Source organism: Drosophila elegans, unplaced genomic scaffold, assembly GCF_018152505.1.
Source record: "Drosophila elegans isolate 14027-0461.03 unplaced genomic scaffold, ASM1815250v1 contig_183, whole genome shotgun sequence".
Classification (NCBI taxonomy): domain Eukaryota; kingdom Metazoa; phylum Arthropoda; class Insecta; order Diptera; family Drosophilidae; genus Drosophila; species Drosophila elegans.
This window is the reverse complement of record NW_024545550.1, coordinates 4,551,772-4,569,786: the sequence shown is the minus strand read 5'-3', so window position 1 is coordinate 4,569,786 and position 18,015 is coordinate 4,551,772. Positions and strand designations below refer to the sequence as shown.

Below are 18,015 nucleotides of genomic sequence, written 5' to 3'. Positions count from 1 at the left end.
CGTTCATCGTTTTAATCTCTGCGAACTTTTTGCATATTAATCACTTAATTAGGTTAACATTATTAAAATAAACACGCCAGTCTCTCTGCCGGTTTTGTGTATTTATCAGGTAAACACACGAGGACAAGCACACACACATGTATGTGTGTGACTTTATTTTATGTGACGCAGGTGTTCAAAATGGTGGGCTCAAAGGTTCATTTAAGCTCACTTTGTATGTTTGTGCGTTCATTAGGCCAACTATACACGACGCCACCTAGTGGGGCCTCGGTGTACTTCCGTAAAGGTTTTCACACAGAAAAAAATATATCGTTGCTACAGAAAAATATAACAATTATATACAAATTGTTGTTATACTTTATTATAAAGTGAAATTATTGAAAGAAAAATACTCTTGGAACTGAACTAAAAGCATTTTCCTTTCTAATCCAAATCTTTTATAACTTGAGGGAAATTAAAAAATGGAAATTATTCTTTTTTTAAACCAATAGTGATATTTTTCCCTGTGTACATGCCAGGAATGCCACCGATTAGATATGGAGAAATTCATACGGCAGACAAATAAACGCGGACTGCAGCCGCGAAGGAATGTGTGTGTATCCTTATCACAAAGCACATAAATAATATTTATTGTTCTTTATGGGGCAGCTCCAGGGGCAGCGAAGATGCCAACCCCAGTGTCTAGTGTCAGTTGGGAAACATTCAAGTGTTTCAAATATTTTTTAACAGCTTTCCCCCGACACTCGCACACACACACGCCCCCGGAAAATGTCTTCATTGCGCTTTAATGAAATGCGTGGGGTAAAACTTGGGATTTGACAGCGGGTTGGGGGTTCCCCGTTTGCTCTTCTTATTTGCACTTTAAATTGCGCACAAAAGTATGCTCACAGCCTTCATAATAAACACAATTTATGTGCCGCCTACCTTTTCGTTCCCTTTTTCCTTTTTGGTAAACATTTCTCTGTCAGAACTTTGCGATTAAGTAATTCCAAAAGTTGTTTGTAAAAAATTACTCAAGTCCACGGAATGTGTTTGCTAGTAATATTTTAAATTGAGCGACACTGCCATCTGATATTAATAATATTTTTTCGGGCCATGAGCCCTGTGTCTCCGACGAAACTTTCAGCAGATTTGCCCTAAAGTAAGGTTCATCTCATGCCGCAAAGAGACATCAATCAACTTGAGCATCAATCATTGTGAGGTTCAGTTAGCAGAAGGTGAGTGACGAATGCCGAGGAGATGGCAGCCAGGATTGCAAGGTGACAACAGGGGAAATTATATTTGGTTGGGATAATTGTTCAACGGGTGAGTAAATAAATCGGCATTGCAAAACGATTTTGGCCACTTAAACTTTAAATTCTGTGTCCATTAGCTTCTAATACCTTAATATATTTTAGCAATTTAACTTACATATTTATTAATTTATTTTCTTATTAGTTTTTCTTTGCTTAAAGACAAGAGCCAAATAAATGCACCAACTGACGTCAATATAATTTTTTACTCTTTAAGCAATGGGGTTGAAAACACCCTTCATATTCTGCCAGCTCATTCGAGTGTTGTGGCTTATAATTGCGGCTTAAAACTAAAGGACCTTTACCCCTTTCAGAATTGATGACTTGCCACATTCGTGCTACAAAAAGCTTTAACTTTTAGATCTCTGCTTAGATTACAACAAAAACCTACAAGGGTGCGAACTTTTCAAGCGACCCAATGTTTCGATCTAGTTCAGTCTTACAAAATGTTTGCTGGATTGCATTTCGTTTGTGGGCTTTGGCTCCTTCGCGGGGTCTGTGGCATGCCGAATCATAGTGTCTTTGGTGGAAGTTATGAATCGGAGTTCATACATAATCTGACCAGACAAATGATCGCCGACAATCGAATCGAAACGCTGGCCACCTATGGAGTAAATCGTGAATTGCAGCGAATTCGGTTTGTTGTGGCAAAATCTATTGAACAATCGTTAACGGAAGAGTTCCAATTACCAATCGTTGTTTGGGGACTGAGACGCAATGTCACTCTGCGTCATTTGCTGGGCTACAAAACTTTAATCTGTGTTAGCATTACCAGTGTACTGCCCGACGAAGAGCCCATTTTTGATGTCCTAGTCGATGGATTAGTTGGCTTGCACTACGTTCCCATGCTCTTTATATACAAGCGATTGGGAAACAAGAGCCCAACAGAGATGCAGTTGAATATTTTCTTCGCCTGGTGCTGGCAGCACAGGTTCACCAATGTCTTTATCACCTTCCAGCTATTTATTTATAAGGAACCTTCTGGAAACTTTAGCACCAATTGGCACAACCAACTGTATACCTATACACCATTTCCCAAGCTCACGGTTCGGAATCTGACCGATACGGGTTATCAAAACGTGGACATATTGATGGATCTAAGGGGCTATGAGTTTCGAGTGCCTTTCTTTCAGGATCCCCTCAATGTGTTTAGGGTATGAAATCTTTTTTAAATTGTAACTATCATTATAAAAGAAATTAAGCAAAACTGAAATCCAAACAAAAAAAATTATCAATATTGAAAAATAACATTAATAAATAATTAACAAAAAATAAATACATATCTTGAAGAGGTTAAAAATTGGTCACTTCTCACCTTTAATAACAAAAGTTGTTGATATAAATTATATGTCGAAAATATATACAATATTGTAGCGAGACAAACAAATAATTAAACCGATTTGTGTATATAAAATATAAAGCTATAATTTCGTAGACATTTTTGATATGTGGATTTTTTGTATTTACCACTAAACTAACGGGCATAAAATAAATACCTAAAAATTAGCATTGCTTAATATGTTTATTACCACAACTTGTATTCATAATAATATCCATTTTAAATAGTTTTAATGAGAAACAGATTTTACTTGCACAAAATTAGGATTATATTTCCATTTCATAGGGAACACAATTGTATATGCACATTATTATTCATTAATTTTGTTTTTCAGCTTCCAAACGGACGTCTGTCCGGGGCCGTGGGCCGCCTGATGGCCGCCTTCGTGCACCACAGAAAGGGGCGACTCCACCTGGAGCGTGTGGCCCATGTGGATAGGTACAATTACCCGGAGCACCTGATGCTAGCCGCTGCCCGCGGAGAGGTCGAGATGGGCGTTCATCCGTACTCTCCAATGCAGCCGGGCTCCTCGCTGACGGCCGGGAGTTTTCCGGTGGGGACCACCCGAACCTGTATTTTAGTGCCATGGCAGCGGGGATCGCCTGCAGTCCGATATATGCGGATGGTTGCCCGTGTAAATTTTCCATTTTTCCTGATACTCCTTCTGGCTATGACCTTTTGCTGGAAGCTGGTGTGTGGGCAGGGACAAAGGGGCATTCAGCTAACACTGGTGGCCTTTTTTCAGCAATCGCTGTCGGGCATTGAATTCCAGCGGCTCGCGGAGTCGTACAAGTTTATCCATGTGGCCATGGTACTAGGGTCCTTCATTCTGTGGTCAATGCGCACAGCAAATCTGTCATCAGTCTTTACCTCGCAGGTAGGTAAAAAACAATATGCTTATAGTGAAACCAGAAAAAAAGGTTTTGCTAACTATTTAACTGACATCTCAAACATATTTAAAACAATAATACTTTTATCAAACCTGGTTAAAAAGTTAGACGAAATTAGATAGATATTTTGATAAAGATATTTTAATTTAGGTATTTTGAGATATATAATATATTTCATTCTTTAAAATGAAAAAATGAAAAATTTTTTATATTTTCAATTATAAGACGTCCTTCTAATAAATATTCAAAAGCGACTAAGGTTTGTATCACATTAAAATACAATAAATAACTTTCCAAAGATAATTTTTGTAGGCCTTTTTTAATTGTTAAAAACATAACTGAATGTATAATATAATTAAGAATATTTATTAAATAAATAAAAGAAAGAAAACTTATAATTTAATATATTTTAGATACCTGGGTCACAGATAGACACGGATAGGGATTTTCTGGCTACGCCATTGCGTCTTATGCTGACGGAAACGGAGGTGGAAATGTATTTCACCGCCGGACGTCTGCCTTCGGCACTGAAGCCACGCCTTCTGGTGGTCAACAGTACGACGCTGATGGAGCATCTGGGCAGCTTGAATACCAGCTACGCCTACTGCACCACCGCGGAGCACTGGAATGTGGTTGAGCTGCAGCAGCGGCAAATGTACCGTCCATTATTTCGACTTGCATCGAAGATGTGCACACCCCAACAAATACTGCGATTTCCCATCCAAAGGAATTCGCCCTTCGCGAGGAACTTCTACAGCTTTGGCATTTTTTGGCAGGAGTTTGGATTCTGGACTTTTTGGTGGAGGCAGAGCAATCGGGAAGCTATTATCACGGGCCTCGTTATTCACCTGACGGACGACTATCAGCCGGTTCAGAGTCTGTCTCTGGGGGATATTAAGATGCTGACAAAACTATACACTCTTTGCTTGATAGGGTCCAGCCTGTGCCTTCTAGTCGAAATTGGTTGGAATTACTATAGAAACAACAGGGCTGAAAACTAAAACTAAATATGAAGAAAAATACTAAACGTTTAGTGTCATTTGTCATTACATTTTCGAAATATTTATGTAGTACTCAATTAAAATTATTATAGGCCATTATTTTTTCCGAATCCTCTTGAAATATCGAAACAGTTATCAGAAATAAATTAATTAATTTAAAATAAACATTTGTATGACTTTAATATAATCAGATGACCGTTTAACTGCTTTAAAGAACTTAAGGTGAGTACGTTTTAAACTAAACCAACAGTTTGACTTAACAAGAATGAAATTTTAACAAGTTCCTTTAATAATTTAAATATATATTCGTTTTTTGAATTTGGAGACCCAATAGAAACTTCTATTAAGGAAGTTTTTAAACTCCCAAATATCATCCAATATGAAATACAATATGGAACTCCTGTTTTGAACCAAGCGCTAATACAGTGACCATTGGACTTTATCCTTGTAAACTCGACTCTGCCTCAGGGCGGAACATCCATGTTTGAGCGCAACTCATTTGGCTTAACTTTTGTCTAGAGAACTTTACCAAGCAAATCAAAGTAAGGAACGGAGAGTCGATGGGCAATTGGAAACATATCGACGACTGGGTAAATAGAAAATTCAATTTGAAACGATTGCTTACTAGATAACGAAAGCCTGACTGCCTGCCCGCCTTCCTGCCAGTCTGTCTGTTGTGCACTTTTGGGCCAGCCTTCAGCAGAACTTTCCACAGGCAATCCGCATGGCATACGCTCCTCGTCCCCATTTCCATTCCCATCATGTAAGCTCAGCACTAACCCCCCCAGTTCCCTTCCAAACCTTGCCCAATTCCCGCCCATGGCTCCTGCCCACTCAGCAAGTTGGCCACAAACAAACTTCCTGTATCGATGGTAGCACACACGTAGCGTTATCGCCCAGCCCCCGGGCCAATATCTAAGTGAAAACACAGATCAACAGTACGACAATCAGCAGAGAAACAGGCCCAGACCCCACAGACTCACATCCGCAGACAGGAACACATATTCCCATTCCCATTCCCACTTCCACATCCACATCTAGTGCTTTTCCAATCCAAAAACTCGCACCTGCAACGTAGGCAACATGAGACAAGGCAAAGGTAAAGGCAAAGACAAGGCCGAAGGCCCCAAGGCATCTGCACCGGGGGAAAAAAAAAGTATCTTAATGTACATGTTCAAATCAAGGTTAGTTTTTGTTTTTTTTTCATACACAAATAAAATATTTTTAATGTGACTTCACAGTGAAACCAATAGGCGAGCTTTATAACATGAAGTTACTTCACTGCAAGATTCCCAATTGCCTAAAAAGGTTCAATCGTTACCTAATAACAAAATATTGATTAACTTAAATAAAACTCATTGACTTGGTTGAAATTTGTATATAAACCATAAATTATAATGTTATTATATAATAAGACTCTAAAGATTTACCTTTTGATTTATAGGCCCATTTTTGTTAAACAACGAAAAGCTAGATTGAAATTACAAAAATGTAAGCATGCTGATTTTAGCTCAACACAAAATTTAGGGAAAGGGCAACTAATATTTAAACTGATTTTTTAATTAATTACGATTGTTAAAGCAAATAATTTCTCTTTTTGTATACCATTTCTTGTTAACAAGTTTGCCAAAACAAAATTATACAATATGGTTTTCTTCCAAGTGTGTTCTCCATTCTCCCCCACAAAATGGCAGGCAGGTTACAAATTGTATGCTCCAGCTCCTCGCAGTTTGTTCCCTTCCTTAAAAATTCTACCTCCCCGCTACCTTGGAGCACTTTGATTGGTTGAAGGCACCTTGCCCTTCCCTTATGTTTGCGGGCCAGTTGCATTTCTTGGATTGCATTTAAGCAACATTTATGCATTTTTAATGTGACAGCTGAAATGATGAGACGGCTGACTGCCAAGAATTCCCATTCCCCCACAGTTTCTTTGTGCTGACAGCGTGTGTGTAGACTTGCATGCGCCCCGTGACCCCCACCCTTTGACCCCATGGCTTATGCATTTTGCAGTGTCAAGAAAGTTTCACTCTCGTTTCACTGAGGCCAAGTCCGACAATTCCAGTAAATCATTAGATAATGTGCTTGGGATTTGCTTGGGCTCAGCACATCATGCATGATATATTGGATGGATCATACATATTTTAGGATAGGAAAATGGTCTTGTAGATAAAACAAAAAACTTTTAAAATATATATACTTAAATATTGCAACCATAAATTGATCGGTATTGCCAGCAAATCACATAAATTAATTTTTGGTACTATTGATCTATTCTTTACCAAATTTGTAACCAAAATTTGAAAAATAAGAAAAAAGGAACAGTTACAAGACAAGAGAGTTATAGAACAACTCAGTGGTTGGTAAATGCTATATTGTTGTATATGATTGCAAGCTACGCAGTGTTCTATCATAAGTGCATCAGGTTAATTTTTAAATTTAGTTAAGCACCAAGTAAAAATTGGAAATATTCTCGCCAGGCAGGCAACAGCTGCTTCGGTTGGATTGGATTACCATAAACTGGCAGCCACCACCACTCCATCCAGCACCATTAATAGGCCACTTTGGGCCACATCCAAATGAGGGCCTGACCACAATTGACTGCCAACTAGGCGCGTGCATAATCATTGCAATTTTGTATGATTTCCAGTCTTGTCCCCCTTTTAACCGCATCGCCCACGCAACACAATCGCCCTACTTGAATGGCAAATGGCACGCGGCGACCGCAAAAAGCAACGTACATTGGTCCTGTATCGACACTAGCTTTTCCCGGGACCAAAATCCTTACTTCAACGCCCGTAAGTATGCAATGCTACTTGTACCCAGTATCTGGGGAAATTCAGTGGGCGTATCATATTACTGAAAATACAGAAGGCGTTCCTTATCTTACACTTTAATGTACACATATTTTCAGAAAGTAAAATTTTGATGGCTCTTTTATAACAGGCATGGGTAGATCAAGAATAAACCTAAATAGACAGTCAACACTTCCCTTTCAGAATTGGAAAAATGCAGGGCATACTCAAAAGTGTGTGTTGATCCAAGATGTTATCATTAAAATATTTTTAATACTTAATAAAGAATAATGGATATGGATATCTTACTTATTGACGAAAACATAAAGTTGAAAAATGTGGAAACATTAGAAAGTACAGAAAGAATCGTATATTTAAATATTAAAATTTCCAAATATTTTATAGTTTGATCATAATTACGCTTACCTTTCTGTGACTTAAAACTTTTGGAAGAAAGAGTGCAGGTAACCTTAAAAAAATTAACAATTAACATTGATGTATTAATATGTAACCTATATTCAAAAACATTTAAGTCTAACTTATTTAATTTGTTCTGATATCTTAAAGCACTGCAACCCCTAAAAAAATACTTTTTTCTAGCTATTAGTGTTGATCCTTTAAGTATGCTAGCCGGATTGCTGGGTATTTAAGGATCGGAGCTTAGACCATCGCAGCTTTAGTGGTTGCGAAATGGAAACAGGAGCAATGGCAGCAGCGTCATCTGCAAGTGCAACTTGGGTGTTTATTAGCATGATTAACCCCGCCGCATTGCCGCACAAATTGCAAACGCATTGAATTTAGGTCAGCGTGGCGGATAATGAGGGGGCTGACGTTGGATTGGGGGCGTGGTGGTGGTGGGTGTAAAGCGGTTATAGGGGGTTTTGGTGTTGCGAAAATGTCAGAGCATCTTGTAATTTGATTTTGCCGTCATCCTGGCAATCGGCGCCTCTGTTTGTTGGCTGTTTGTGAGCTGGCTGTTGGTTATTGGCCTGACATTTTGCTGATTGCAATGGCCAACAAAGGATAGCCGAGTAGAGCAGCAATTTGAGTGGCTCAACGAAATGTATACCAAACAAGTTAAAGGTTCGAGTGTAATTAGTTCTGGATGCACTTCAGATAGAGTGAAAGTCACGCATACGGACCATAAACAAAAAGCCGAAAGGCTTGTCGCACTTGGCTTGTTTCGTTCCATTTCCGGTTAACCACATCCTGCGTAATAAGCGGCACTTCCGCTCTGCAATGGACTTAAGCTGTTTTGTTTTGGGCAGGGCTACCATTGTTGCTCCTTCCATGTTCTGTTTTTATTGTGAGTCAAATTTTCGTTTTAGGCAAAAGACAGGAGCTGGCGCAGGAGCACCAGGATGCTGTCACTTCCGGCCTCCTTACAAAAAGTACATTGAGAAAAAAAAGGGCAAAATATATTTGTATTATTTACAATAAATATTATTATTATATTATCATTCAAATTTTTATAGGAATTTTCCTTCATATTTCTATATAATATTCTTAAACATACATTCATTGTTAAGTTATTATAAATTTCAATTTGGAAATGAGAAATTACTTAATTGCTGACCATTTCGTACCATATTTTTCTCCCTCTGCGATCAGTCGGTCTCAGAAGTTTCTGAGCTTTGCATGTGAATGGCACGTTTTTGGGACTTCTTTTCAGCCCCCTGTGTGTCATGCAAAATGGAGAAACCGAAGCCACAAACTGGAGTTGCATTTTTATTTGCATTTCACTCGATGGCTGCCAGCAGAGCCATTGTTGCTGTAATTGCCTGTGTAGGACATGGCACTTGGTTGGCCAAAATGGAAAGACCACGCCTTCAGCCGCAGTGGAATTGCTTGTTTGTCGAGTGCAACAACTGTTGGCCCAGCATTCTGGCTGGGCTTACGCTTACGCTAAATGAACATAACACAATTTACCAGATCCACGTACCGAGTGCATAACAGTCTAATTGTTGACATAATTAACCCTCCCATCGAAACAGTCGATGCTCAACTACTGCTGCTTTCATTAACATTTCGAACATCGCTTAAATAATGCGCAATTGCAGTGTAATTGCATTGCAAGGCTGCGGCAACAATATGGCCGTGCTTTAGGACTCCGGCCGGAAGTGCAGCGGCACTTGAGATGCGCCCTGCACTCAGTGCCACCTACCAGCCACCGCCTTGTGTTATAATAGACCCACTACCCAAACATATGTTGCACAATCATTTTATTTGCACGAATTAAGCGCCTCTCGGCGGGAGTTGTGCACAGTGAGCAGAAAACAAGAATTACTGGTTAAAAATTAAATCTTGTAAATAAAATTATACCTCTTTATTAATTTTGCGGGTTTTTTTTTATAAGTTTAAGTTTTAAATACATTTATTTAATAAATACGTTATTAGTTATCCTCGCCCAAAATACAAAGTCATAAAAAATTTTGAAAATGGCCTTTAATTTAAGTATAATAACCCAATAGATAAGTTTAGCTCCTATCTTTTAAGAAAAATTAAGTAACTAGATTTTCTGAATTAAAGCAGACAACAGCAAAAATGTAAATATTTAAAATTACGCAACAAATCAAAAATTGTATAATTTACTTTAGAAACCAGACCCACATGGAAATAGTTTACAAATTATATTCTTAAATCGATTTCTAAAAAACGAAATTGCATAGAGAAAAAAGAAGAACCAATATGTGTAAGGATTTTAACTTGACTTTAATGGTACCTCTGAAATTAGTATACCCACTGTGTGCTGCCTGGTGGATGTGTGTCTGGAATTCTCCTGTGGTTGCAGTGCGGTTGTGCATTTGTGCGTGCTGCCGCTGCCACATTAGTATTCATGTGCGTGTGTGCCATTCGGCAGGTGGAAAAGGGGGAAATCGGGTGGAGACCTGGAGGTCCTGGCCAAAAAAGGAAAGGCAGGCCGTGGTGGTTGCAGCTGACGCTGATGACAACGTCGGGGTTAACTGGCATTAATGGCATGCAGCCTTTCTGATTCTGCCGCTTTAGCCAAGGAAGCCGCTGGCGAAACCGCTCCGAAAATTGTTGAATAGCAAACGTCTGACTTCGAGACCTTGCATGTGCATACCACGTGGATATGCGCCGTTTTGAATTTGTACGGTCTGGAGCATTCCTCTGCCATCCATCTCAATGTTTTGTCAGGAATTTTGAAAATGTTTTGAAACTATGGCCAGCACTTATACGTCAGAAAAAGCACTCGATTTCGTATTACAATCAGTTGTTGACGACATTTCAGTCTACCAAATTGAGTTTGATGTAAAGCCTGTTTGTGAAAAATTATAATTATTAATTGTTAAAGTTAATAAGCTAGTCTATTATTTAAAGCATTTTCCTCGATGGAGGGTGAGTGAATACAATTTAATTAAAGTTAAAGTAAGAATTAACGTTTTTTTTTGGAACTAAAAATTTTGAAAAGTATTTACTCGTTTGTTTTCCCACGTAAGCCAAAATATAAGTTACGCCCTATATAAGTCTTATGTTTTTATGTCACTATAAGAGACAAAAACAGTTTCATAAATAACTCATCGTGGTAATGTCAATTAAATAAAATGTATAGTGATTACCCTTTCAATCTGTGACTCCAAAGGGTTAGTTTCCTAAATGTTTTCCGAAAGCCGCCACGCACCGCAAAACAATTTTCACCCGCCTTTGTTATCGACACCAATGACAAACCACTTTATGTCCCATTTCCTCTTCCCCTTGGAAGCTATTAGAACCGAACAATTCGCCCAACTGGGTCAAAGTTCAGGGAAATGGAATAGAAAAAAAAATAGAAACATTGAAAAAATATAAAGCGAGGAAAGTAGTCTAGACGTGTGCCAAATGAAATCAAACATCGTATACTGATTCCGCGGCAAACCGTCGACGGTTTAGACATATTGATTTTATATCATCATCGATGGGGGGATATACAATATTCCATTAAAGCCCACCGTGCGTGCCACTTGCAATGCGTGTGCTGCGGTGGCTGTCACGGCTCGACAGTTCGCCAATTTCGGCACAACTGCCAGTCTTTCTCCGACTTTCACCCAAGATGCGTGCCCAAAGGCCAAATGCCCAGGAGCGCGAAAAACTGCGTCGCCAGCGTTCCGAAACGCGTCTCGTGGTGGCCCGCTGCAATGATCTAGGTGGACATCTCCCAGTTTCAGGTGACATTAATTTCTCTGAACTTCCTACTTGCAGGTTTCGAGTATGTGGTCAATCCGCCCGTGTGGCCGACGGTCGGTTTCCTAAAGAAAATCCACAGGGACTCGAGCGGAAATTTCTGTCGGCCTAGCTACACCACAAAGACTCCTCCGGTCGCCCCAAATGCCTATGACATAGACAGACCAATGGGATTTAAGGTGAGCCATAAATATATTTTTATTTCATTTTACAAAACGGGAATATTGCTATTTCTATTTTAATTCGGCGCGTATTTCTTGAATTTTCTTAGTAAATGTATTAATAAAAGCCAATAAATCATTTACAGTATCCGTCAAAGGCTGGATTTTCAGCCTTGGCCAACAAAATGCCACGCCTACCGCCCTTCCGAGAACTTGGGTATCCGCCCATAGGATCCTATGCCACCGACTTTCCAGGAACTCAGTACTACTTCACCTTTAACAAGCACGTTGTCCGCGAGCAGAAATGGGTGACACCTGGGTAAGAAGTCTAAAATTGTTTTAAAGTTGCAAAACTAATATCTAGCTTATTATTGAACTCAAACTAATGAAAAACAGTCGTTAGCCCAACTCAAAATTCTAAAGATTACAGCATTAATAGTAATTACTTTCGTAATTATTTTGCAGGCCCTCCACCTACACGCACCACCTCAAATATCCGGAATGGGATGTGGAGACGGCATTTGGCTGCAAGCGCATCATCTGGCCATCGGTGGCGGTATTCTGCAGTCCACAAAACAAAGTCAGGTGCTCGGTGTGCGGCGAGAAGCCGGTGGGCGACTACTTCCATAACTTTAGCAGCGATGCGGACATGTGCCGAGTGTGCATGCACGTCGAGATGGCGGCGATCAAGAAGTGCAGCCTGCAGGTGACCGAGCGGTACAGTCGCCAGCAGAAAATCAAACAGTTCGTGCCCGCCCGCTACTGCGGATTCTTCCACAATCACGACGGCACCACGGCCACCATTGAGCGGGAATCGCGCAAAGTCCTGCGCCAGAAGATTCGCGTGGAGAATTACCTCTATCGTCTGAATGCAAAGATAGAATAGTGCCTGAAGCAAATGAGTTCCTTTGGCCAGCCATACAGCCACAACTTACCTTAAAATATCTTCCCATTTTTTACTGTAATCAGAAAATGTTCTTAAAAGATATTTAACTTTGGTCCTAAAATAAAGTTAACATTTAAACAACAATTTTGTTCTTTACCATTACCGCAAACAAATTTGAATATGTATATAATAACCACCATTGGTTTCAACCAAATCCACCATTTATTTTAAAATATCGGTGGTTCAAGAAAAACGTTCGGAAAATGAAAGTTTTTCCCTTGGAATATTTATTCTTGTTAAAGGGACCTAATTTCGAGAACATTATTCTTTGTTTTTCCCTTGAGCGGAAGTTTGAATTGACTGTATTGTATGTTTTCATGCTGGAACATTTTAATCGTATTTCCGCCACTTCATTTCCTCTTCCTTCTGCGCATACCCGCTTCCGGTCGGGAAGGAGGATTTGAAAACCCGCACGCAGTTAGCCAAAGTCAGAAACAGAAACTGAAACTGAAACGGACTCAGTGGCAGAGACAGCCCGTCCTTGGCCACAATGCAACAATGGGTGCTGGACACTGGCCATTGGCCATTGGCAGCCTTTACGAACATTATGGCATAGGGCCGCCGTGGCCCTGTCAATGCAAAATGGGATTTCACAGTTTGTCTGTTTTGTTTTGCATTTGGCCAGCCAGCAGCAAACTGGCCAAACTGGCCAAGCCTCCAGCGATGAGTTGGTTTTGGCCTGGCCAACTTTTGGCCATTCCACACACGCGTGGAATTCCAAATGCGAGTCAGATTCCCTTACACCTGGCATGGGGTGGCAGAGAATGTTTCACAAGTGTACCACTCCCCCCATTCCCATAACACTTCCTGGCTGTTGGCTGAAGAGCCACATACCCAAATCTATTTAAAGTGCATCAGGATACTGACTATTGATGTTTTTTTCAAGGTAATACAAGGTGAGTGGATTTATGTAGTTGAAAGCATACATTATGTTAACCAAATTGCACATTAATTTAATCACATCTTTTGTTTTTGTTGTTGATTCAACAAAAAGCTATTGAACAAAATAAATCAGAGTAGTGTAAAAACTTTCAATAGTTAAAGTTCACACCTTGCTGAACTAACGAACTAAAAATGTTGAAAGCTTACAAATTGGTAGATTATGACTTTTAGTTAGTGATTTCAAAGTTAACGCACCATGTCTTTAAAAATTGTTTAATATGCAATTGCAACGATACGATTTGTGGTTACACCACCCACCCAAAAAATTCTTGAGGAAAAAAATGCAATGAGTTCATGGTGGGGTTATCAATATTTATTGGTAAAAGTTCAGACATATGACAAATTGATTCACACCTACTCATCGGTCTTTCCCAGAAGTTCGAACCACAAGGAATTTTGCACATTTAGAAAATATTTTCTGTTTTATGTGCGCTATTTATTTTAAAACCTCTGAACGTAGATCGATTGCCAAACAAAAAAGAACAGCCACTGTGATATAAATGGTGAGAATTTCAAACTACATCATCGGCAACCGTTCCCTTCTTTTTGAACAATTTTCAATTTTCAAATTGAGGTGACACAAATCCGTTCCCTGTATGACAAATCGCTGGACTTGACCGTGCAACCAAAAAGAACAGCCACTGTGATATAAAAGTTTTTGATAATATATCAGCAGCAGAAGTTCCCTGTGGTTAAAAACGGAATGGGTATTTGTCGGGAAAATGAAAACAAATATTGGCCGCTTTGATGTTTGGCACTTTAGGTACAAAAAGAACAGCCACTGTGATATAGGTATAGTTTAGTTACTTACAGCACAGCAACTATTCCCTCTACTTTAAAGGCTGAGATTCGGCACAGAACTGTTTTTGGATTGTATTTCCCATCGATGAGTTTTGGGCTCAGACATGCGCTATAAAGGAAAATCACTGTGATATGTTAAGGATCAACGCATATCACAACGATCGTTCCTTTTAGCGAATGGCCCGGAGTAAGCGGGGTTCACTCAACTTTTTGTATTGGCTTGTAAATGCTGCAAATGCCACAACGAACTTCAATGGTTGTCTAGCTTTATGATCAGAGAAATCACCTAAGGCTGGACGACCAAAGAAACTAATTGCAACCGTTGGGGATTGCCTCTTTCACTAAAAAACATCACTTGGCTTGTTGAACATTTTAAAATTATAGCACGAGTGTTCGGTCTAGTCACTACGCTTGGTCGAAACCATTTTAAAAAGCGACCATACCGACATTCGCCATTCAATTTTAAAAACTGGAGCACCGATTATCACTTACTTTTGTATTGGCTTTGTATGGTTGAAGCGATGATGTGGCCAGGATCTTGAGACACACTTTGCCCAGTGATGTGAGGTTAACATAACTGCACAAGATGCATCCCAAGATCGGGGCCTTTCGATAATTCACTGTTCGAGATGGTCGTCTTTTCGAGATTATAGGACAAACTTTACCCAGTGCTGCTAGGAAATTGGCAAAACCGAACAAGGTTTGTCGTATAATTGCTTTTCCTTCGAGTTGCTTGCTGCTTTGATCTATGTTTCACTGCTGGATCCTCACACTCTGAGGAGGCGTTGGTAACTGATGATCTGTCTGCCGGCGACTGGATGTTTTATACCCGATTCCTGGCCCCGTAATCGCCCACTTACCTGTGGGTGGCGGGCGTTGTTACCTGCAAGGGTCGGGGTGGTTCCGCGAATTCGCGTCCCGGATCGCGACGACCTTCGTGAAAATTTTGCAACTTAATCCGTGGCCATAAACGGATTAATGCTGCTCGGTTTCGGGGAAAAACGCGCAGCTGTGCCGCGCATAATTTTCGCAGAAGTGCAATTAGGTTAGGCCCAAAAGGACTTGGGTTCGAAGATCACCGTCGGGTTAGTTTGGTAGTTAGCGCGGATGGTGTTCCCCGTGTCGTCCCACGAATCGTAGGTATCACGCAGGATCAGTCAGGAAGTTTCCTTTTCCTTAAAATGTTTCTCTAGTGACTGTACCAGAGGGCTACTGTAATTGTAAACAGGATAACCTTGTGTTCTTGAAACAATCACCTGTATAAATTGTAGCTAACCAAATTATATGATGTTCTTTTTGAGGAGATTTTCACGTTTTTATTTTACATTGCTGAACATTGATAGAACACTATTACATTTTAGAATATCCCAGAGATAAAAACATATTTAGCTGTGTGAGCAACTTTATTTTAATAGTCAAGAAGTGCTCTAACAGTTTTAAGGATATTTTTGTAATGATATTTTAGCTTTAAACCAGTAACTTCTTTAGAAATACTAGTTTAATTAAATAACTTTTTAACAAACTGCTCACACAGAATTTGTCTCTTCAGTGTTTCTACGAACTAGCATTGATACTATGTATTTTTTAAATGTGGGACTTTTTCGAGGTAACAGCGAAAGAAGCACTTGACTTTATTTTATAATCTTTGAGTAACGATCTTTTTGAAAAAATTTATATTTGCGCACTCAATCACAATTTTTGAGTCTTCATTTAGTGTTGACGTCTGTAAATTAAAAAAATGAAGAAAGTCACTTTGTAAAGAAAATTGAACTTACTTGGGAAGATAGCCAAATTGCAATTTTAAACAGCCAACATTTTCATTTTGGTAGATCTTGATTCTAATGCCGTTTCCAAAAAAAACTGCAAGCTTTTTAATGATTTAATAGCTATCGCGAACTATTAAAGATTATTTAATCATATGCGCAGGGATATTTAAAGTATTACTTTCCCATATAATAATCATACAAAATTTTATTTTTTTTAAATTTCAGGCAAATTTAAATACAATACAAATAAAATTGAATTGGTGACTTAACAGTATTATTGTACATATTATAAAGATCAATTCAGGTCAAACTGTAAAATAGTCACTAGTAGTATTGTATTTAGAGTAGTTCATACCTACACTTTTCCATCGGATAAATTTATAATTTGGTATTTACCTAAAATTAACGATTAATAAAATTAATTTTTTTCCATGTTTTATTTTACTAATACCGAATATAATAAATGAGTCAGCTTTTTGTTTAATTTTAATATAATTCTCTTAATTTTACATATATTATTAAATTAAAAATCTGGATTATTTTTTGTCAGGTTACTTATCGTAATCAAAGTTTCATTGTTATTCAAGTCATTTGTACAGTTGAATCACACTTTAGATAAGCAAAGGGAAAAAACACAAGAGGAAGTTTATCCTGAAAAGGAAATATTAATTATCTGACGCAATACAATGCATAGCTATGGGGTCCTTGAAGGTGTCCTCTTAGCAACTACATCATTAATTGTGAGTGGCTTATGCAAATTAATACTTTATTACAAATCCTGGACCTTCCATTCTCTATAGGTTCTATGGGTTCAAGGATTCGTTGCCTTGCCAATGTCTCTGCCCATTCCGGAGTCACTTCCACTTACGATCGTAACGTCGGTGGATGATTCGGCAAACAGAGCACCGAGGCAGTCGAACTGGAATCGATCCGTGTTTGATATTTTCAGGGGGGAACGGAGCCTTGATACTCCAGTGCCACAAAAAGCTGACGGCTTTCGAGTTTTTGCCAAGAAGCTACAAGACGACTATCATCGAAAATCTGGCTACAACGCAACCACAGTGCCACCGATGGCAGTGACCAAAGGAACCACTGTTCACCGGATGAGAATCACTAAAAGCGGGATACGACTCTTTGCCGCTCCCCAAGATGTACCTGAAGAAGGAGCAACGGAAGCAGCTGGAGGAGATGAAGCTGAATCAGTAGCAGATGAAGCAACAACGGATGCAGCTGGTGGAGAAACTAAAGATGAAGCGACCAACGGCACGAAAAAAGAAACAGAGCTTGCCGTAAATATTCCAAAGTTTTATACCAACCAATATGGTGAAAATGTCTACGATCAATGGGGCGTAACCTTCGGTCAAGAGTTCTTTGACACTCGTTTCGGCCCGGCAAATCGTCAGAATCGGCGTATGACGATCGATCCGAATCCAGTAACGAACTACTACCCAAGCATGGAGAATTTGACCACAATCTGTTCGTATCCCACGACCGCATACGCACAAAACGAAAAGAAGGTCATGAAGTGGCTGTTCCGACACGTCTACAGCAAGAAGAAGAAAGTCCGCCCCATCTTTTTCGCCCTGCGTCGCGAACTATACGACAAGGCCAATTCCGAGGTGTGTCACACGGAGGCCTTCAGCGACTGGCTGCAGTACCAGCAGTGCGCCGTGCGCCGCAACATGCGCATGGAGTACTTCATACCCAAGTATCCAATGCAACAACTGGCCTTCAACTAAAATCATCAACGTTATCATCTTTTGGGCGCCCGTATCCTGTTTAAATTCTAGTTTTCTATACTCACCTTACCATACAAAGAGTTCAGGAGAAATCGAGAAAACTTGTGAAATACACAAGCAATGATTGTCTAATATATGATCTTTCATTTAAAATTTAAATTCGA

General features: G+C 39.5%; 3 protein-coding genes across 4 annotated transcripts; all 3 read left to right on the top strand.

Moving 5' to 3' along the window:
• The first annotated feature begins 1,861 nt into the window (after positions 1-1,861).
• On the top strand, positions 1,862-4,522 carry LOC108143302. The gene is made up of 3 exons (XM_017267617.1): positions 1,862-2,446; positions 2,966-3,508; positions 3,935-4,522. The coding sequence occupies exons 1-3, from the start codon at positions 1,862-1,864 to the stop codon at positions 4,520-4,522; spliced, it is 1,716 nt and encodes a 571-aa protein (XP_017123106.1).
• A 6,020-nt stretch (positions 4,523-10,542) lies between these two features.
• Positions 10,543-12,687, top strand: LOC108143340. 2 transcript variants are annotated; one of them, XM_017267661.2, is made up of 4 exons: positions 10,543-10,674; positions 11,515-11,675; positions 11,804-11,976; positions 12,123-12,687. In XM_017267661.2, the coding sequence occupies exons 1-4, from the start codon at positions 10,668-10,670 to the stop codon at positions 12,541-12,543; spliced, it is 762 nt and encodes a 253-aa protein (XP_017123150.1). In that variant the 5' UTR covers positions 10,543-10,667; the 3' UTR covers positions 12,544-12,687. The 2 variants fall into 2 exon arrangements, with proteins under 2 accessions (XP_017123150.1, XP_017123149.1); XM_017267660.2 differs by lacking the exon at positions 10,543-10,674 and adding an exon at positions 11,351-11,459.
• Positions 12,688-16,716: 4,029 nt separating this feature from the next.
• Positions 16,717-18,010, top strand: LOC108143341. The gene is made up of 2 exons (XM_017267662.2): positions 16,717-16,852; positions 16,913-18,010. Exons 1-2 carry the CDS (start codon positions 16,799-16,801, stop codon positions 17,849-17,851), a joined length of 993 nt encoding a protein of 330 aa, XP_017123151.1. The 5' UTR covers positions 16,717-16,798; the 3' UTR covers positions 17,852-18,010.
• Positions 18,011-18,015: the final 5 nt, after the last annotated feature.

What these genes read in the sequence shown, in the direction of transcription:
- LOC108143302 (XM_017267617.1), top strand. Translation starts at nt 1,862, where the DNA reads ATGATCGCCGACAATCGAATCGAAACGCTGGCCACCTATGGAGTAAAT. An exon ending in ATCCCCTCAATGTGTTTAGG is followed by an intron (nt 2,447 to 2,965) that starts GTATGAAATCTT and finishes TTTGTTTTTCAG; the next exon opens with CTTCCAAACGGACGTCTGTC. An exon ending in CATCAGTCTTTACCTCGCAG is followed by an intron (nt 3,509 to 3,934) that starts GTAGGTAAAAAA and finishes AATATATTTTAG; the next exon opens with ATACCTGGGTCACAGATAGA.
- LOC108143340 (XM_017267660.2), top strand. Translation starts at nt 11,366, where the DNA reads ATGCGTGCCCAAAGGCCAAATGCCCAGGAGCGCGAAAAACTGCGTCGC. An exon ending in ACAGACCAATGGGATTTAAG is followed by an intron (nt 11,676 to 11,803) that starts GTGAGCCATAAA and finishes AATCATTTACAG; the next exon opens with TATCCGTCAAAGGCTGGATT. An exon ending in CAGAAATGGGTGACACCTGG is followed by an intron (nt 11,977 to 12,122) that starts GTAAGAAGTCTA and finishes ATTATTTTGCAG; the next exon opens with GCCCTCCACCTACACGCACC.
- LOC108143341 (XM_017267662.2), top strand. Translation starts at nt 16,799, where the DNA reads ATGCATAGCTATGGGGTCCTTGAAGGTGTCCTCTTAGCAACTACATCA. An exon ending in TAGCAACTACATCATTAATT is followed by an intron (nt 16,853 to 16,912) that starts GTGAGTGGCTTA and finishes CATTCTCTATAG; the next exon opens with GTTCTATGGGTTCAAGGATT.